The sequence below is a fragment of the Anas platyrhynchos genome, chromosome 5 (assembly GCF_047663525.1).
Source record: "Anas platyrhynchos isolate ZD024472 breed Pekin duck chromosome 5, IASCAAS_PekinDuck_T2T, whole genome shotgun sequence".
NCBI lineage: Eukaryota > Metazoa > Chordata > Aves > Anseriformes > Anatidae > Anas > Anas platyrhynchos.
Genome location: NC_092591.1, coordinates 62,096,123 through 62,118,107, shown reverse-complemented (window position 1 = coordinate 62,118,107; position 21,985 = coordinate 62,096,123). Strand labels below are relative to the sequence as shown.

The following is a 21,985-nucleotide window of genomic DNA, read 5'->3' as shown; positions in this document are numbered from 1 at the left end:
CTTCGGTAGTCTAAACAGATGATAAATCAGATAAAATTGCTCAAGGGTAAGCAGCAACACAAAAACAACTATTGGATTTGGTTCCTGTGTTCTGTATGGCTGTAACTCTGCTTTTGTATTACTCTGACCAAGTTACAAAACTCTTCCAGGCTGAATCATGGAAGGCACATTTATTTTATTTTATTTTTTTTTGAGAAATTCAAACTCCAGAACAGGGGTGGGGAAGGGACGGAGATAGAAATAAAAAAAGTTAAGATTGTACCCATTGAAGGCTAGAACACTCTCTTTACAACCACAAAAGCCATCACTTGGCATCATCTTCATGCTCTGAGTACAGAAGCTGTGTTGTGGTATGATGCACATAAGCTGTTTGGGGAAAATGCTGGAGAACAGCACTTAAACTCTTGCTCTGTTTAATGACCCACTGCAGGTATCCATTCATCTTGCCCTTCCCACTCAGATCAAGACTTCAAATAGTCAAACATATATGGATGTACATACAGAAGAAGGTGGGGAAAGCAGCAAGATGACAGTTTTCAAAATAGTTTTCTGGCCCTTTCTAAGAATCTTATGCAGCTACCAAATAATTATCTTGATAGGGTCTCGAAAAGATTACTTGTTTCTCTGAATGGAGGAAAAAAAATGAGAACAAGCATTTCTTCTTTCTTACAATACACAACAAAAGGTCTCTATTGATTGGCTAATTGGTGGTCATAATTCTGCATTGATTTTATATCAGGTAGAAATTGAGACAACAAGTAATAGACTCCATCTGTGTCAATTTAACAAGGGGATGGAAATTGTGAGTTTATGATTACACTTTAATAAGATTTATCCGTAGGTAACAACAGGTGGTAAGACAACAAAAACACACCAGACAGTGGCTTGACCCAGAATCTTTAAATTTGTATCTCAACTTCTGCAAATTCTTGTTATTCCTAGTTCAACTTTTCACCATTCACAGTTACCCTGGGACTGCATGCTTGATCTTCCCAGAGACATAAATGCTTTAAAAAGTGAAGGCATAAATAAACTAATTTCTTTCCGAATGAAATTGAAACAGAGAAAGTTTAAAAACAAAACAAACACCATTATAGTACCAGGGACAGGGATAGAAAATTTTACAAATGATGTTCCTTTGCTCACTTTATCCTCATTTCCAGCCCTGGTTTCAATTCACTCAGTGCCTTTCTGCACAGCAGCCAGATTTGCCCTGGTCCTTGAGAGAGTTTCTCCATCCTCCCAGAGGCCTCATTAGGTCTCTTACTCCCCTCTGTCTTGGTGCAAATTCCCACTCTAGGCTTCTGGCTTGCCATACCTCACAGCCCAGCACCTACAAGCTATGCAAACAGAGTAGCTCCCCGAGGGAAAATAAATCTTACCTTTTTTATCCCAAAGGATCTGTTTTCAAGGCAACCAGAATGCAACATGAAGTCAGCAATGAAAAATAAATAAAATAAAATAAAATAAAATAAAATAAAATAAAATAAAATAAAATAAAATAAAATAAAATAAAATAAAATAAAATAAAATAAAATAAAATAAAATAAAATAAAAAACAAGTGACAAAACAGAATTCAGCAACCTGGAAGCTGTGGAGAACAGTGTGGATGTCAGCATCTGGGAAGCACCCAGGGAAGCCAGCAGCTTTCCTAACTGTACAGCCTTTCAGAGAGTGCCATCCAGAGGCCTCTTGACCTGGGGTCCACATGACAATCTGCTGGGTGATTTTGGAGACAGCCCATGGGAAAGGCTCCATTTGCAGGTACACCCAGGCCCTACCTGAAGATTTCCTTTCAGTGGCATCATATCACCACTGCAAGTCTATTGCCAGACACCGTTACAGCACGCGAGAGCCGTACCAGCACAGATTTACTTTGGAGCTAACACATGCCATTGCCTCGTGTGCTTTCCAGCTGCAAACACAGTACTCTTATCTTGGAAAAAGTCTTACGAAATAAAAACCATCGTAAATTAGGGATCTGTAGCTGACATATCTGACATGAGAATCCTCAGTGTATTAAAGTATTACCGTGTAAGTACATAAAGATATACCACCAACCACAGGAACATTTACAGATCTCATGTAGCACATCATTCAGCATTAACAGAGGGCTGCTTGCTGAAACATGTAAAGACAATTGGGAAATTAGGTGCTGGTTTGTTCTGTTTTGTTTTAATGCCGAAGGACGAGACTATTACAAGCAATAATATAGGGGTTATTCAATTTCTCGAATGCATTACGTTGCAAAATCATTCATTTAATAGATTCATTTAATAGATGGTATTTTTCCAAGTGAGTTGCTCGGATCACTGATGTATTTGGAATATAGGTATTGTTTGAAAGCAGCAAATGAACCTTAACCAAAGAAAAAATAGTGTTGAACGATAAAAGCAAAATTGAGTAACATTACACGACTGGGTGACCTTCCAGAAATTAGCCTTTTGTATTTAGTCAGCTTAACAGCAGGTAGGAAAACGGCCTCACTTAATAAAGGCAGGATTTCTTGACCCATAATCCTACAGGCCCCACAGCTTTTTGTTTCGTGTTGTTCCAGAGAGAGGCATTTGCGCTAATTGCTGGCAGAGATTCTGCAACAATGCACCACGGCCCTCCCGTAGGAAGAAACCTCTCCTGCCACAGCTGTAGGAAACACCAAAGGGTAAATTCGCATCGCTGGATTGAGCCTGAAACACAGCCCTTGTGCTCCCTCTCTGCCTGTTTGCATCAGAGGCAGGAGATGACAGACGAATGGGCGAAGATTCAGCAGCTCATTCATTTGCTGGTCTCTGATAAAAGAGCTGTGCCATGACAATGACAAAAGAAATAAATTCAGATGGTTTTTCTCATATTCCCAGAAAGCCATCAGGACACGCAAACACAGTCTGTGCTCGTACATCTTTGCAGTTCTTTTCTGTCTCTCTCTCTCCAGATTACGGCTCTGTTGCAGAAATCTTTTAGTGTGGCTGTTCCTTTATTCAGTGCAGAGAGGAACAGAATCCAACCCCACAGCTGAGATTTCTTGCCCATACAAGAACTGAAGTGTTAAATAATAAAAGCATAGGTAAGAGCACTTAAAGACAATGCATCTAAGTCTAGGCCAGGCACAGCTTGCCGTAGCAGACTTTTTAATATTAGACATTTTCTGAGCTGAAGCAAGACAAACACAGAGGTAACGAGTGAACCAGCTGCTCTTAAACGCACCATTATCCCGAGAGTCCCATCTGATATACATGGGTACAAAATAATTTTTCTGTAGCAATTTGACTTTTCAACACTGAGATGTGCCAAGGAGGCTGGCTCCTCACGGTGGTCTAGGGCTCTGACCTCCCAGGGGAGTTGTGACCACGCTTAGGGGCTCCTCACTGCCAAAAATCCACCACACCCACCAGAGGGAAAGGCACCGTACTTGCCACTTGCCTGCCTGCTAAGCAAGAGAAAGGTTTTGAAGGACTCCAGTCCCAGCAGAACCGGGGCTGTTCCTGAAACAGCAGGAAGACACTGCACTCATCTCCTGGCTTTAAAACACAAAGCAAGACAATTCACCTTTTTGCTTTTTCGGGCTTGGTTTCCCCCTCCTCCCTTCCTCCTCCCTCATTATTAAAGCTCTCTGATGATGGATTAAGTGAGATGTTCCCCACAGATCTGACTCCAGAGGATCTGCCAAGTGGTACTTCTTTTCCAGCTTCTTTTCTCCCAACACTATTTCTCTTTCTGTGCACTGCTTTCAACACCTCTGTGCTCTGCTTTCCATGCTGATGCAAAGCGTTCAGCCTTTTAGCCAGTTATTGACACTGGAGATCCTAACATACCCTCAAAATGAACTCTGCCATTCCAGGGAAGGCCATAAATCCCCCCTGCTCCTTCAAAGAGAGCAGGATTTGGTCCTTCTCTAGGGGTCATGCTTGCAGAGAGAAATCTGAAAAAGCAACCAACCAACCCTCCCCGCAACCCAACCACCCACACCGTGATGTATTTCCCTGTTGTTTTTTTCTGTTATGCTCTATCTGATTTCCACTGGCAGGGTCAACATAGCACATAGTGGAAAAGCAGCTGGAAAACCGTCGTTTCAGTGGCAATTTTATAAGAAACAACATTCGTCTTCTCCGAGTATGGAAAGCTGCAAGAAAACCGCCAAGTGAGAACTATTCACATTTATTGGTCTCTAAATCATTTCATTGTCTCCGAGATGTGCTGGGTTAGAACATGACTAAATGTTTACTCATACAGCTCCTTTCATCGCAAAGGGATTACATCAGCAAATGCTGACAGGCACCTACCTCTGGGGTGCTGCTCTCTTTCCTCAGAAGCCCTGGAAACACTAACAGCGCTGCACCCGCCTGATGCAGAAGCAATACATGGACACCCAGAGAAAAGAAGCAGCAATCCTGAAAAAGAGGATCCTACCTCCTCCAGCCTTCATGTGTTCTCAGGTCAGGGCATGGCATTTTCCGAGCCAAATCTCCTCCTGAATCCATGTAAAAACCTTTTGCATCCACAGCTTTCTTTGGCAAGGTGACACATCTGCTGCCTACTGTGCAAAAAACCTATTTCTTTTTGCTTGCCTTCACCATGTCTCCGACTAGCTCCATGTGATGGCTCCTTGGACCAGAAAATAGTTTGAGGTTTATGGACACGCTAAGAATGGGACTGAATAGGAAAGCTCATCATCTCTGGAGTTCTGTTTTTTAACAAATGACATGAAAACAGGCCCTGGGGAAAAAAAAAAAAAAAAAAAAAAAAAAAAAAAAAAAAAAAAAAGTCCTTTGAAAGCAAGTGTTTATATACAAATATTATGGTCTTAAATACCAAGGGAAATGAATGAGAAGAAAAATGCCCCTACTTGAGCTGAAGGTTGGACAGCATGTTGTTTTAACAGTCTCAAACACAGAGAACTTTTTGGGATTCAGAAAAATTGCCCAGAATCCCAAATAAAACAAGGATCCCCTCACATCCCCTTCCAAGTGCCGGGGCATGGATTCAGTGCCGCCAGGAAGAGTGCCACTTCTTGAACCCACAGAAGCTTTTCCTTCCTTCCTGCCTCACCAGAAGTGGGGTTTTCAGTTTGGTGGGCTTTACAGATAGGACTGCCATGACCACGGATGTGCACAGAGCTCCACAGTTGCTTTCTAACTGGCGTGTTCAGCTGCCCCTTGACTGCATCATGAAACCAATGGCAAAAGCTCCAGCTGAAAACCTTCTGGCAGCCCATTCTGCCTATACTGACAGGAGCTGTTTATTGCAATTGGAAAAATAAATGAATTTTTCTGCTTTAAGATGGAGCACTGTGTGAGCACTTGAAGACAGCAGGGGATTCAAAGTGTAGATATTAATTATTGGATGTACTGCCATGTGTCATCTCTTGTCTTCCAACACAAAACTGGCACCGCATTTTCTCCCCTGTTAATGGAAGTGGTACCACACTCATTTTTCAGGGAATGCATTCCCTATTAAATTAGTCCTGCAATATGTACATGTATGTGCAGAAAACGCAAATGGTACTTGCTTCAAAGTGTAGACTGGATTTTAAAATGTTTTCTCCTTCCAGTTTACATATGGTATATTCCTTACATCACCCCTTGTAACTTCACAAGCTACTACATCCAACAACGTATGCTTCTACGCCTAATGTTTCTTTACATGCAAAGTTTTCTAACAGAATAATATAAACTGTGAATAAAAAAATAGATAAACAAAACAACAACAACACAATGCTCATTACATCTATAGAAAACAACTCAGAGAAGTACAAAGTAAATACAACTGTAAAGCTGGGAAAAGCAATTATTGAATGTAAATAATAATGGATGCTAGGATTACTCCAATTAGCTCTTGTAATCTATCCTGAAACTCCATGTAGAGTTTCAGGTTTGTAAAAGTGGTCCAAAGCAGCTCCTTCAAGCATTCAATGCTAGCAGGAAAGCATGTTGGGATGTATTCTCCTACACGCTACATGTCAGGCAGCATGCTGATAAAATACCTGCTCTGTCCTGCTTGCAGATCTCCTCCGTGAGCCACACTCACTGGAAGTTGCCCTTACTGGAAGTCTCCAAACACCATGTGAACTTCACAGTCAGACCACAGAAACAGATCGGGATGCTTACAGACGCAGAGACACCACAGAAAGCAAATCTCAAGAAGGGAAGTGGCTGTAAAGCTGATGAATAAATCTCATTCACAGATAAAATTAAATGCTACCATAAATAGTTATTATTTCTCATGAAGATTAAAATAAATAAATAAAAGCAACAGCCAGTTGCTTCTGTAGTTTTTGTTCCTAAGCCCAAGGCAAATCATTAAAAAATACCTCATTCTCAGCCCAGGGGAGCAGCCAATGCTCTTCCTTTGGCTTTGGAGCCAAAGCACTTGCTTTTTCACTTTCTCTTCTTAAAAAACTCAATATTTGTTCATGCCCGTAAGGCAAACATGCTGTTGCAAAATGTCAAGGAACTTTAAATGTTAAGCATAGCAGTTTCTGATTTGCAGGCGTGGCACAGCCTTCCTCTAAGCTGACCTTCGTTTCACATGAGATGAGCCAAGCTAAAGACACCCACCCTTATTGCACTTCCTGCTCCGTACTGAAATTTGGCACTGAGCAGGGCTTGTCTAGCCAAGGGAATATCTGTCACAAGAGTCCAACAGGAGAGGAAAAACAATGGGGTTAGAATTTGATGCATCTAGGAAGGAGATAGAAAGTATTCCTTGGCGCCTCAGGCATAGCATGTTCCTAGGTAGGGCCTCGAAGAATTTCAGCAGATGTGAGCAAGAAAAAGATGACAGTTTTTTTCCCCAAAATGTGATAAGCGTATTTTATCAATAGTCAACATTAATTCAAATATCCATCATATGTAAGGCTTTAAATCTTGAGCTATATGACCAATAGTAAATTCATGTAGATATTTTACAAAAGCGTAAGAATTAAACACCAATAATAATAATTTCAAGATTTTTTTTTCTTTTATATGGCTTGGATATATGGTTAGCATATCAGATAAAGATTAAAAAAAAACTATGAGCTGGAATCTATTGGGAACTATTTTCCATGTCAGAAATTCCAGTTTTTGCTAAGAACTCATTTTAATGAAGAATTGGAAACATTAAATGTAAGACTCCAAAGCATGTTGTTTCAAGCGCCAGTGAGTCGTTTTGACTTGCATTTTATATTCCATATAAATCAAAACAAGATGTCTTGACAGCATTCTGTCAAGACTATTAGCAGTAATTAATCTATTCCCACAAAATACTTCAATTTCAGCAGGAAGCTAGAACTGTCAAGATTGTCAATGGCTCTGGCAGGAGCACTGCAACAGATCTTCCCTCTCAGAGGTCTCAGACGACCATTTTTGTGTTTATAGAAAAAAATACTTTATCTGTCCGTACTATGATGCATAATTTATTACTGTGGTTTGCAGCGGATAGATTTTGTATTATATACACCAGCCCATAAATTTCAACATCGCAGGGGAAGAAGCTTCAGATGAATTCATTTTGTAGTTATGGCAGTACTTGCAGCCCTTAGATATGCAGACCACAGACTTCCAAGGAAAACTAGACAAACTCTACTGGGAAAAAAAAAAAAAAAAAAAGAAAAGTGTTCCCAAATACTAGCCTTTTCTAAATATTTATGACTCTCTTTTCAGGCTTATACTACGCAGCTTCTATCTGGCCACACAGATTTTCAACACAAATGTAGAAGACAGACATTTGGCAGCTCTCGTAGATACAGACACTTCATACTTACTGGGACAAAGCGCAGTGAAAGCTTATAAATTCCACTTGATAGCCAGCTCAGCTTCTTAAAAAAAGATTGCTTCCTTTATTTCCTGTCCTATGCATCAAATCCCCCTTTCCAACACACACAAGATTCAGTACTCCTGGTTCATGGTATTTAGCAGCTGCCCAGCTGTTCCTAAACAGTTTCCTCTCCGTTGAGTACTGCCTGTGCTGGACTTTCTAAGAGGTTGCTGCGTCCAGAACAGAAATTTTAAGCGTGGAATTTGACATATTGCATCACTTAGTGAAAGGCCAGGCCTCTTGGTGTTCCCACTGCCACCCTCGCACCCTCTCGGGGTGATGTGGGGTCCAGTGGAGGCCTCGCAGTTTTAGGATGTGGTCTTAACTCACTGCTGTCCCGTTAGAGCTGAAGGCAGCCACCTAGACAGCAAGGCTGGTTCACTGGCAGGGAAGCAAAGCAGCAGGGCAGCTGTCTCCATTTCTTCCACCGTGCTTTGTTTTAGAATATTCATTCTTGAAGAAAATGGATACACCAAAATGTAGGATGGAGCGTAGGGGAAAAAATCAGAGTAACATACAATCATCTATTATTTAAACTCCTTTATGGGCTCCTGAAATTATTGGTACTTTTTTTTTTTTTTTTTTCCTGATTTAGCTAGTCTTATAGGATATCAATTATTCATTTTCCCACTGTACTTCAAATTGCGCAATCATAATTAAATAAAATACTCATTTATTCCATTTGACCAAGTTTCTCAACCACAAAAGAAATCACGCAGCACAAATGACAGCACTGACAGAGCTCTTGAGTTCTTATCTTTGGCTCTCTCACCTGCACTCTGGATGCTGCACATTCTCTCTGAGAAGTTGACTAAGGAAGAAAAAAAAATTATAGGTTCCACAGGTATGGGTAAATTTATACAGGTAAAGGTAAATTTATATGGGTATAGGTAAACTTACAGGTAAATTTGTTCCACAGGTGTCAAAGTGTGAAAAAGCAGCATTGCTGGAGCTATCTGGCCCTTACAAATTCTGTGAGAAGGATGTACTCCAGAAATACTCCCTTACTGGTACGGACAGGGGCAGATGTGGGTTTTTGAGCCTGGCAGTGAATCACTGTCCCCTGCCTGTACGTAATCTGTTTTGCAACTGCTACGAGGCAAACTTCCCTGGATTTCTAGTGGTTCAGACCACAATTTAAACCAAATGCTTGAAACCCAGGCATCTGGCAAGCCCAGCTCTGGAAATGCTAATGCTACTCTGCCAGACACTCAGTGCTTCCCTTATTCTGCCAGCCTTTGCCAACATTGCAAACTGGCAGCATGAAACACACACAAAAAAAGCATTTCATAGGAATAACGTACCCCTCCAGGCTGCTTTACTGCAGCACTCCCGTGTGCCACAGGTGAGAGGAGCCCTTATGCTCTCGATTCATTGCAAGGCCCTCTGATTATTTTTATATTTCTCCTTCCAAGCCAGCGTGTACAAACATTAGGCTTAAGTTTTCTTAATTAAGGGATCTGGAGTGACATAGGATTGAAAAGCTGCATGCAGTATTTGAAGAAGGGCAAGGAATTTCAGCACTTCTCTAAATACATTGAAGGCCTTTCAACAGGCAACCAAAACGCTACTAATTCCATAAACACTTAAAATGCCAGATTTCCTATGTACTTATAATATTTGCTTTGCCCTAAATGGTGTTTTTGTATCAGGAATTCTGAAGATTGCTCAGCTAAGCTCACTCAATGTGAGGGTTGTTATCTGAAAAACATACCTGGATTTAGCAGCCCGATGCTTTGCTTAAACAGCAACTTAATAAGAATGAGGCAGGAAATTTGTCTCTCATGTAAAAAAGGGCCCATCATTACAAACTTGCTGACTCGGCTATGCTTTAAAAAAGTAAATACAACAACCAGGGTTTAAACTAAACTCCTCTTGAAAAATCAAGTCAGAGAAAATAAGCAACGTATCTGCCAGATGAAGTAATTACTTCGGTTACTTCAGTGACAATGAAGTAACGAGGCCAGTGTCTTATCTGTTTACTGTTTAAACAGCAAGGAAGGCATTGTCGTGCACATCTGGCAAAAAGGTCTCTGAATTCAGAGATACATTTATGACAAAAGGTAGTTGCTAATAACAGAAAATTTCACATCCATCGTACAACAGAGTAGAAGTTCACGAAACATTTCAGAAAGATCTTGATTATTTTGTGCCAGCTAAAACAAACTTTTTTAATATCATCGAGTCTTAAACACAAAGCCATGCTCTTCTGTCTGCCCTGGCATTTCTGCTGTTTGCGTTTAAAAAATTACAAACTGTTTCAAGAAGATTGTCAATGAATTATCTTCAGCCTCTTCCTGAGGATTCAGTGACTCGCAGCCATAATGCAGCCAGTGCAAAACTGAATCTACAAAGAATCTACTGGTTCTTTGAAATCTAAAATATATTAAAACCTTTACCAAGGTAATGGTACTTTATAAAACCCTATAGGGTGCAGGTTTTACAAAGAAAAACCTTCTGGGACATAAATACCAGATTGGTAGCAAGTCCACCGAAGGTTTTTGGTTCACCTGGGTTATCTTTCCTGTTCTTTTTTACATGGTGCAGGCAAAGCCTGGCGTTTTACCACCACCAAAGTCAGCCAGTGTGGGTTCAGTGACTTACAGCAAGAGGAATGCTAACTGCTTCTCCAGATCCCACACACCCAGCTCACAGGATGCACTCCCTACCCCATGCAACAACGTTTTAAAAATCATAACATTGCTGCTGGGGCCCATGTGCCACCTGAAGACGAAAGGTGTTTGCACAGGATCTAATGCGATAAGGCTTGCAGCAAGTCCTGACAAAGTTTTCCCAATGCCCTTTAGCACCAGCCAAGGGATGAGCAGCCACGAGAAGCGATAGAGATTTGCCTTGTTTGCCAGCAAACTGGACAGGGCTGCTAAAAACATTGTCTGTTCTAGCAAAGATGATGAGCAGGCTCAGAATTAGTTAAGTTATATACGCTTCTGTGCTACCCTCACATTTTGATGCAATTGTCTCAATTACAGCTGACAGCTTCTATTAAGGGAAAAAAATGCAGAGTAAAAAAAGTTTCTGGATATGGCATGTTGCAGCAAGAAACCCCAGCCCCGTGCTAGCAGCCTCCTCCTCATTAGCAGGGTTTTTGCTCATCAAGGCTCGGCCTCCGGGGGGGAAGGGAAAGCCTGCCATGTCATTAATCACTGCATCTTCCACATATCTTGTCCTCAAAAGAATTGCAATTAATCTGGAGGCCTCTGAAAAGCAGGAGAAGCACACCGTCATGCTTTGGCATGACTGCGTAAGTGTGAGATAGTTGGACAAAAAAGCCTTTTATTCCCCCTCCTACAGGAGCCTCAGGGAATTCAGCTTCCCTTCAGTAACTCCTGCGATCTACAAAAAGCTATTTTTTGCAGTGCTGTGTGACTGAGCACTTCAGAGTAACACGTCTTGGTAACTAACTCTCCCCATTGACAGCCGCGCTGGGGCCTGCTTATAAAACAGGCCCAAACCAGTGGGAATGGAGAGGAAATCTGCCCGGGACTGACTTCTCCGAAGTGTCAACAATTGCTGGTGGGTAAAGGATGGTGAGTTTCTCATAGGGCTGTTTTCTAACTCTCCAAGGAGCACTGAGCAGTGCCAGCGATGACTGGGACGCGTGCTGAGGAGCTGGCTGGCTTCTAGCTCTGCGAGCTGCACACACCAGGTTGCTCATGGTGCACACTCCAGGGGATGAGATCCAGTTTCCAGATGATTGCGATGTTTGCTGATACCTGTCTTTGGTCAGCAAGCATGTATAAGGTACAGCTATTCAATTAAACAGAGCTTTGAAATGGTTTTAATCAGAAATTAAGGAATTATGCCTCCCAGCATCAAGGCAGCTAAATATGATACCTGTTGGCAGGTAGAGAGGAAAAAAGAGAGCAGCTGAATACACAAGTTGCATGCCTGGGAGGAGAGCCTCTGTTCTCACTCCCCTTTGGTGACAGGCACAGGGGAGAGGGGAGGTGGGTGAACGGCACCAGCCCCTCTCTCCACCCAGACTCCTAAATGGGGACTGCTCTTTCCTCTATATTCCCGTTGAAAGAAGCACTCAGGGTGCAGTCCATGCTCCCATTCAGACCAATTTTTGCAGCAAATGACAGTGCTTGAAAGCAGAGAGCAGTTCGCAGCCCTGCACATAAGCACAAGAGGAAATTTAGAGAGAGCTGAGCCTGTGCCAGCTGCCGGAGCCAGGTCCTCGGGAGACAGCTCGGCTGGCAGGGCTGCACTGCTGCTTGCCTCTGCACAGCAAGCAACATGTTATTTGTTATTTGGCAGTGCCTGTTCTCGCTTGTGCTCCACTTCAGACGGTGTGGTTCAAAGGGGAAAAACTGCATTAAAAGGCAAAAGTTCATCTTCTGCAGACCTTCCAGCTGATGCTTCTTCAGGATGAGAGTAAACCCCTCTGTACGGACAGGCCACGCGCCCTGGGAACAGGGGAACCATTCAAAGAACAGTATCTGCAAAGAGATATGCATGGTGCCATCCCTTTTCTGCAAAAGAGCAGTTAGTTGCATCAATTAGTTGCCAGTATGAAGCCCTATTATTTCAGATTAAACTTAAAAAGTAAGGCATGCCCTGGACAGTTCCCCCCAGGAAACACAAGTCCTTATGAACTAGGGCTTATTTCTGAAGAGAAATGAACATGACTTACCCTTTTAAAGAAAAAAAAAAAAAAAAAGCGCATTCAATATTTTAGATTTTTAATTAAATGAGTAAAACGATTCCTTGTTGTTGCTAAGCGATCAGGAAGTATTTCTATTAATAAAACCATAATAGAAAAGGTCAATCATGATGTAATATCGCCCATGATGGTGATGCCTGGCTGCAGCCCTTCTGTTGCACACACAAGGCTTTCAGCACTGCAAAGCTGCCCTTGCTCCACAAGGAAATGCTGTTTCAGAACATGATTAATATCACGTTTATAACAGCTCATATTGCTGTGGCCAGCTGTCAGATAATACACAAGGAAGACAGCACAGGTTTAATTCGGAAGGCAATTGAATCCTCCACATGACACCTGAGCCAGAAGTTAAACTGGCGCACCGCTGTGAAGATCCACCTTCACTCTCCCAAGCCTCATCCACAGCTGAGATGCAACAAAAACCATTTTTTTTCTGATGGGCCATCGCCAGAGATGCAGCAATAGCAAACCTGGCATGAAAAGACAAGACGATGAAGTAGCACAGAAGAGGGATAAATAGGAGAGGGTTTGAAAGAGGTGGGAGAAAACAAATTATCTTCCTTCTCTTCACGCGTTTTTAAAAACACATTTCCTGCACCAAGACCTTTACAGACCAAAGGATGAAAATATGGTTTTGGCCAAAACTACTCATCTAGTGATGCTAAAATTCTCCTAGGATACCCAGAGGCTATCGGAAGAGCACCAGAGGAGGGGCATAGTTCACAGTTACAGGACGTGGAGGGTGGCAGACAGAGCACAGAGCACACCGACAGCTCTCGGGGAGTGTCACAGATTGAACTTCATTGTGGACCTCTAATTCTGGAGGCTTTTCATTTTCTGATGCCTGATAAGAAGCATCCCTTCTATTCTTGGGCAAGCAAAATGCTCATATCATGGTCAGTGGGATTTGACGACCTATTTGAATATTTCCTTACATATAGGTGGGTTTTTCAGTTATCTCAAACTTAAAAAAAATAAAAAATTATAACTTACAGACCTGCTGCAACTTCTGCAGAGAAAAATGTATGAAAAGCTTTACGGTACAGGCGGACAGAATCCAAGCAATATTATAAAACTTTTTGCATAATTTCTACACCATATTAGAAGCCTGAATCTTGGATGCTTCACAAAAGTATCATAAAAGGGCTCCTGTATTGTTCTCTGCTACATAATGAGTCGGATCACTCCCTCTCTCATTGCCTATTCTTTTCTAAGTCACCTGCCTTGACTTTCCAACTACCTACACAAGAATGGTAAAGACCTGAGTTTAAAAAAAAAAAAAAAAAAAAAGTTCACTATATTTTCAACACCGATATACATTACTTCATTTACTGTACACAGAATTCAGATTTTTTTTTTTTCAGCTGCACTATGACTGAGATAACATCAAAAAGGTATATTCAGATCTTACAGCTGTAGGAAAAGCAATTATATGGTAAAGAAGCCAAAGGCCTGCGACTGACTCTCCTGGAGCATCATACCACTGCTGGAGGCACAACCATTTTTATGCTGCTCAGTAAGAAGGAACAAGAAATGCACAAAAATCCTAGCAGCTGTTCTCTGGTACAGATTCAGGAGAAACAACCAGCCAAAAAGGTAACAGATAAGATGCAAAGTAATATTCCTTGCAATGTTGTTCTTGGCAAGATGCATAAGATTCACGGAAAAGGGACTCTGGCACGCATCTCAAACCATGCAGACAATCCCACAGTTTAATGGACTGGGGGCAAAGTGAAAGCGAAGAGAAATTTTTACCAGAAAGATAATTGTCAATGCAGAAAACCCGAGCTGAGTCAAAGATAAATGCACAGCTTCCTCTACTAAGCAGGATTATCACAGCAGGAGCATCACTCAGCATCCCCCTGCACCCACGATCTGGGGCTGTTCCCACAGCAGAACTCCTCCAGGCTCAGCGGGAAGGCTTCACACAGGACAAGCAAAGAAAACACAGCAGAGCACCCGTTCTTAATCAAAGACGAGAACTCACCCAAACAACTGCATTTTTGAGTACTGAAACAGCAAGAGACACAACTCATCTCCCACACATCCAGCATCCTTGTGCTTGCCTCTCAATGCGGCATCCCATTGCCATTGCGCTAGCAACTGTGCAGTACAATCAACACAAAAGTCTTGCTGCAATGGGTAAGGAGAGAAAATGTGTCTGGTTTTGCAGACTTTATCCCCTAATTACGCTTTTAAACAACCCATCAGTCCGTATACATCTCTCAGTGAATGAATTCAGGGTACAGATGGTACCCTGGTAAGGACTATACTGCTTTAATCTTCAGCTACACGCCGAGGCACAGACGTGTTTGTTCTGGCCACACACAGTCCCAGCCTGCCTAGGAGGGTGCTTGCCAGATTAACTTGGATTTCACTTCCTCAGCACAAGACCAGCTGCAGCACAGCACAGCCAGCATGTCCCGTATGGGCAACCCACAGCTCGTGCCCAGGGGAGGCAATAAGTATCAAGCAAACATCGCTGCCTTCCCACCCAGCCTCCCAGGCAAGAGGCAGCCTATTTGCATTTAATGATACCGTATTTAAGACGATATGTTTAACAATCCCTGTTGTCAGGCTGAAGCGCTGCTCTGGGAGCTCCAAAAATCGTGAACAGAAAAAGCTGTGGCTTAGCCTCGGTTCCTTGGAAAAGAGCAGCCCGTCTGCAGCAGGAGAGCAAGGGAGGAACACACCTCCAGAGAAGGTGCAATTCAGACACCAACAAAAGCCATGTAGTATTAGATGATTGCTTACGGTCATATAAGAAACCAAATATAATACCTTTACATGGCAAACCCTTCTAAAAACAAGCAGACAACGGGAGCCAAAGCTCTGGCTTTTAACAAGACCGGAACATCAACTCTCAGCTCTGATTTAAGTCCTTTTCCTATTTTTTGGTCCAAATTTCCTTTTCTTGATATATACGCATGTGCTCTAAGCAAGAGTAAATTGCCTTAAAACTCAGTTCACCTGTTGGTTTTTTTTTTGGAAATCATTTATATCTTCAAACACGTGAATGAAAATAGCCCAGAGTCTGTCATAAACATCTTTGACTGTAGCATCCAGCATCCCATGCTTCGGGCTAATCCTCTTACGGTGATTAGCAGCAGACCAGCAGGGCTGCAAGGAGGGACTTAAACAGGCTTTGGCCTCAGCCTGGGTTCACAGCCCAGAGCAGCTCCTACACTTCCCATGTCAGTGGCTCAAACTGAATTCAAAATCCCCACTAATTAAATACATCTAAGGGGTGGCTGGCTAGGAGAGGAAAAATAAGACTTGCCAGAGAGAATGAGGAGTTTATGGCGTGTGCACTCAGGATGAAACGGCAGGGTGGAAGGGGCAGGTGATGTACGTACTGGAAAAAGGTGACAGTGTGCCTGTGCCCACCGAATAACATGCCTAGGAAGCAAACCACAGCCTTCTGCAAAGTTTGGGGCAAAAGCACAGCTCTCAGGACAAATGAGGTGTCCATCAGCAGCTGGGTTTCCGCCTGGGTTTTCAGTGCACAAAAACATAGAGATTCATTCTGAGCTATCAAAATGAATTTTAGTTGGTTAAAACCAACTAAATCCACTGACCACACACGTCATTCCTGGTAGCGAACAGTAATTTACACCCCAAAAAAAATCAACTCACCTGCTCTGTAGCGAGACAGAGCAGCAGTTTAATAATGAATAGTTTCTGATTTGCCTGCTCTCTTTATCTTCTCCTTCAAATTTCTCTGTGCCTCCCGACCAAGAAGTTTGTTCAGATCTGAGGGTACTGTTTTCCAATCCAGAAAACGGCATTCTGAAAATTGGATCAAAACTATCTGATCCTCTTCTGAAGCCTAAGTTTCATTGCTTCTTCCTAAGGCTAGCCGGGTTATTTTAAAAAGCAGAGCACTTTACTTATTCCACTTCAGATATTAAAAATTACGCTGGAACACGAAATTAACTTGAAACAGCAAATTTAGCTTGGGAAAATCCATACAGTTGCACTTCTATTGGACTTCATGAGAACAAAACCAAAAACAAGGGAGGAATGAAGTAGGGATGGAGCCTCCCTGCACAGAGCAGACTCCCAGAGAAGCAGAGATGCAGGTGGCCTGGGAGCACCTTTACTCCCTGCCACAAGACACCGGTTCAATTTGGAAAAAAATAACTTCGAGAACTGTTCTGAAGGGTTATTAAATATAAGCCAGCGTTGCCCCCCCGGCCTCCCCAGTGCTCCCCATTTCCTTTTCATTACTGCTTGCTGGGCAAACAGGCTGCGGTTTGTACCTGAGCCTCCGTTTGGTGCAAGCATTCTCCAACCAGATTGTCCTCACAATTAGCTGCGATGGTTATTAATAACACCTTTCAGGCCAAGGTTCAGGAGGTGCAACCCCAGCTTCTTCACTGCAAACAGAGGCCATCTGTGCCCTCTTCCACGCCGCTGGCAGCCAGTGCTGGTGCTCACTCAGGGTGCAGGCTCCTGCCTCCCCTTTGCCAGGGGTGCCCGCTCCGACCGCTCCTTTTTTCGCCTGTTTGAAACAAGCTCCTCACACTTCTTCACCAATACATCCCCTACAACGAACCCCCGAAACATCTCAAAAGCAAACCAGCAAACAAACCATGCAGCCCTCCCACGGGGTGCAGTACAGCAGAGCCCAGGCGGATGGATGGAGCCAGGGCGCAAGGTGGTGGCTGCGCAGTTTTTCCAAGGCAAATAAGAGCCAAATTTCAGGGAGATGTGAAAAAAAGCCTAAGGTATGCCTCCTCCAGCTGAGGAGGCAGCAATAAAATGGGAAACGGTCTTTTTCTAGGTTCATTAATATAGATTTCAAGGTTCACGATCATCTCTCAACAGGGAGCACAAAGTCTTGATGTCCCTGTGAGTGGGCCCATGGAGAACTTTAGCTGGGGCGCTAAGTCTTCTTCAAGGCCCAGTTAACTCACGTAAGTTACTGTCTCTTTTTTTACTATAAGCTCTTAACCAATACACGATTTGCTATGGATAAACTGAAGTTCATCTGTGAAATAAGTCTCCGCTGACAAACTCAGCCTTCACTTTCCTTGTCAAGCTGCTGGCAGTGATGCCAAACAATTGCTCCAAGCAGTTCTTGCATTCACTGCGAGCGCAATGCGCTTGGCAAGCCAAGTGTGCTTAACATATTTCCTCAGGTTACTTTTGTTTAAGCAGCTTTAAAGTTTCTTCTTCAGCCAAGTGGGAACAGAAGCTTCCTCTCACACCTCTCCCCGCCAGGCTGCCACAATTCACCAGGCAGTCTCTGGAGAATCACACACGCCTGAGGACACGCTGCGAGCCACCGAGCGCAGGGAGGATGGGTGTGAATGCCCCTGCAGCCCCTTCACTGGGTTTGGATTTGTGGAAGAAAACATCTTCCCCAGCTCTAGGTTCTCCTATGCAATTGATATTAGGACACTTTATTGGGAAAGGAACCTAAAACATGGCTCAGACTTCCAGAAAACTCAACATTGGAGTTTAAAAGCCCTCAAAAATGAGATCGAAGACTGAAACCCTCCAACACCACGACCTAAATACACAGTCACGGCTTTTCAACACAGGATAAAAAAGGCAAAACAGAAATAGCAGCTTCAAAAGGGAGCTGCGAACAATGCTGATATCCAGAATAGAACAAAGAGAGATCAAGAGAAAAAAGTTTTCATCTGCCTCCAAGAGCTGGAACATCCTGGGAGTAAGTTTCCCAAAACGTACTTCCAAACACTAGTGGATAAAACCTACATTAATCACAATGTGGCAATTTGAGAGCCTAACTGCACTAAAGTCTTCCAGGAAAAGTACAGAAAATAAACATGGAAATGAAGCAGAGAGGGTAGGGGAGAAAGACGGTGAACTTATTGATCACAGGAAGAATTTTTTTTTAATTTTTTTTTTTCAGTTAAACTTTTTGGGTAGGAGCCTGCAGGTCCCTCATTGCTTCTGCTGCAAAACTTTCCAGTGCTCCTGCAGAAACCCCTTCTGGACTGGCCATTCACCCTCATGCAAGCTATGCACAGCCCACTGACATCTGCAAACCCTTGCAAAATCGTGGAGCCCACCACCGCCTTACATAATTTCCCCAAACGTGCACAGCACGATCCCAGTCTGCAGTATTTGCCCGTGTGTTTGATTTGAGGAACGATAAACCCAGCGTTACTGTCTGAGGCTGCGGGATGCTGTAAATTGAGGTGAGCAACGCTCATCCTGCTTTATGGGCAGGAACATTTGTTTCTTGCCCAGGGTCGCAAGCTTCCCCTGAGGAAGAAGCAAATCACACTAATTGGACTCGACGAGCAGAGCTCCTACAACTCACCGCACCTGAGCGCTACCTCCACAAAATCGGGCAGGAACTTTGTGCTTTCAGTAAAACCCCATGGCTTAAAACCCCACAGCAGTAATCCCACAAGAGCTCCCGGGTGAGGAAGGCCCCTGCCCGCCTTGGGGAAGCGCCCACACACCTTATTCTCCTCACATCTCCCAGGCTTGGGGCACCTGGGAGCTCTGGGGATACCACAGGACACGCAGCTCATGCGCTGATGTGCAAGAACAACTCTGCACCATTTTTCAGCCAGGGAAGACCAGGAGGCAAACAAGCCTTTCATTCCTCAGCCTCCCAGAACAGACAGCTGAAAAATAGATTTATTACACAGACACGGGTTGATGGAGCTCGGATTTGTTGCAAGAAAAAATCCTAATCTGGGAAGCAGGCAGCGAGCTGGAGGCTGAAATCCTGCATTTCTCCCTCAGAGGCAGTGCAAAGCCCCACCAGGGCAGACAAACAAGTGCAGCCTTCCCAGTAAAATAGTAAGCCAAGACTTCCAAGAGGAAACATCCTCTGTGGGGGAGAAGCCACGCACCAAATCAGGGCTTGTTGTATAACTCAGCTGTGCACACACAGACGTGTGCACGTGGTTTTAAAGGCACCGTCCCCGCTGCCACCACGGAGTGCCCCTGAACACACGTTTTGGTGAGGCGCCGCACAGAAATGCACCGAAAACAAATGAAACTCCCTGGATGCACGCATAAACCGTACAAACCCACACGGCCGGGGAGCGTGGGCGATGCTGAGTGTGTGTTTAAGCAAGGAAAACCACTTCCAAAAGGTTATTTCTTCACAGGCTTTTGGTGGCTTGTGGTAGCGATTCAGTCAGGTGCTAATAGTGCCTCTGACTGTATTTCAGGTGTACCAGTGGCACAAACAGAAAGAAAAAAGAAAAAAAATAAAAAAATAAGAGCATGAAGTTCGTAGTTCGTACCTTTTTTTTTGTTTTTTTTTTTTTTTAATCTGGGCTCGGAGAAGCTGTCAATCACAGCCGTGAATCACATAAAGGCAAAACTAACGGTACGATAATTTTCCATTACACATTTCCCAGAGGAGGAGATGCAGTTGCGTCCTGATACGAAGCACAGAGCGAATATTTCACCTGTCTCACCGTTGCAGCCACTTCAGCCCCTTGAACTCTGCGTTACGGACTCCTTGCAGCATTCCTGACAGCCTTGGTTTGAAAACACCACTTTTTATCCACCGTCAGGGTCCCTGGCCCCTTCCCTCCCCAATCATTCGTTCAGATTCACGCAAATGTCTGGGTGCCAGCTCTGAACTCAGCTCCCAGAGCCCCCCTTTCTGCATGGCTCAGCACCTGCCCGGTTGATCACCGCTCAGGGAAGAGAGAAATGCTCAGCCCCTGTTGCACGGGGCTGGTAATAGCCCCGGTGCTGCCAAGGCAGAGGGAGGGCAAAACACCCCAATTTCCAGACAAACACCTCCCAGCCAGCAGCGAATGCCACCGAAGCGGCTGTCAGACCGTAAAAGCAGCACCAGCAAAGGTTTAGGCTTTCCTCAAGAGGGCTCTCCGCCGTGGTCAGTATAAACATCTCGCCGGTATTTCCAATATCAGGCAGGGAGAAAAGGGGAAAAAAAAAAAACAAAACAACCAAACGAGCAAAACCGCCAGCAGCACCAAGCGACAGCCAAAGAAAGCAAATGGAGAGAGACGGTACCTGTTGTAACTCCATCTGCTGTACGACATGGTCCTGTTGCTGCCGACTCCATCCATCTCGGGCTCGCCTACTGCCCTTCCAGCATCCCTCGCCCACCGCAGGCTGCCCTCGGAAAGCAAACACCTGCCCGAGGATGAGGATGAGGACGGGCCCCCACGGGCGGCTGCCTCCGGCCTTGCACCGCGGGGCCACGGCTCCGCGGGGGCTCTGCGGCGAGCCGCAGGTGCACGGAGCAAACCACTGCCCGCACAGGGGAGGGACACGGGGAGCTCCTGGGGGCTCTGCCCACGGGCAGGATGCTCTGAGCTGCCCAGTGGGCACAAAGGCGCTCAGGTAATAAAGGCGAGCAGCAGCGCTAAGCCGCTTAAGAGATATTCGGCGAAGCTGCGCTCGGGAGCAGCAGCTTGCACGCCTCCTGCTCCAGCACACGCTTTTTTTTTTTTTTTAATTTATTTATTCTGGTTGCCACAGATACGGGTCCACCGCTCTGACATCAGCCATCTCCCACCCCACAGCGGGTCCCTGGGTCTCTCCAGCACGGTTGCTCAGGCAGGCAATAATTAAACCCTCGGCGTGCAGAGGCTGCGCTGGGATGGCCGCAGCCAGCCAGCCCTGCGGGGTTGCCTCCTCTCCTGTAATTGCCGTGGCTGTTAAAATGCGCTGTATTGAACAGGGATCGGCAAGGCCCCAGTTTCTGGCTGCACACCATTTATTGCCGTGTGGAAACCAGGCACGGGCTGTGCTTTTTCACGCACCTGCTCCCCACTCTCAGACAGTGCAGAAGGGGTCCCCTGCTCCGTGCCCACGCCGGTGAGGAGGATCCATCCGTGCCACAGCCTCAGGATGTGCTGCCCTGCCAGCAGGAGCCCAAACACCGACTGGCTCCTGCCTCCCAGGACATCCCATGCCTGGCATCCTCCACCAGAAACAAACCCTCTGAGGCGCCCTCATGCCTAGGGGTGGCTGCGCCACGCTGCTTTCCGACACGAGGCCTGGTGTCTGCCAGCTGACCCAACAGCCTGCACTACCGGCAGCGCTGCCATGAACATCTCTAAAACAGCTTTGACGGGAAAGCCAGCGCCCTGGTAAGCACGTGCAAAGAGCAGACACAAATTCGGCCCGCTTTGACTCAGGCAGCTGAGTCCGGAGGATCTGGAATATTGGGCTTGAGCTATTGCAATGCCGCAGAAATGAGGCTGGCTCCAGAGCTGCAGCAGCCAGCCGGTGTCCCTGCATTTTCATGCTGGTGTATACCAAGCTGCAAACGAGTGGAAAAGTACCTGCTGAGTCACCAGATGATGTGTAACATTTTTAACAATGGAAAGTCAAAAAAAAACCAGCACAGAACAGCTTCAGGTTAGGCATCCCTGAAACCCCAGCCCTGGTTTCAGTGTGTCACCAAGCGAGGGCACTACAGCAGGTGAGCTGAGCCTGAGGGCTGCTCCGGCCCCTCCTGACGGGTTCAGGAGCTGAAAGCTTCGGTCATTCGTGGGCACTGCTCCTTGTGCCTGCAACAC

At 44.7% G+C, this 21,985-nt stretch overlaps 1 protein-coding gene across 6 annotated transcripts in view; it reads right to left on the bottom strand.

The window, feature by feature from the left end:
• TUB (TUB bipartite transcription factor) overlaps positions 1–20,870 on the bottom strand; it is a 121,540-nt gene extending 100,670 nt beyond the window's left edge. Inside the window, exon 1 of one of the 6 annotated variants that reach the window (XM_027461687.3) lies at positions 20,469–20,870. In XM_027461687.3, the coding sequence (XP_027317488.1) occupies positions 20,469–20,524 (56 nt within the window). In that variant the 5' untranslated portion in view covers positions 20,525–20,870. The remainder of the gene's footprint in view (positions 1–20,468) is intronic. The other 5 variants (XM_038179828.2, XM_072039342.1, XM_038179830.2 and 2 more) reach the window with 5 other exon arrangements.
• Between the last annotated feature and the right edge of the window lie 1,115 nt (positions 20,871–21,985).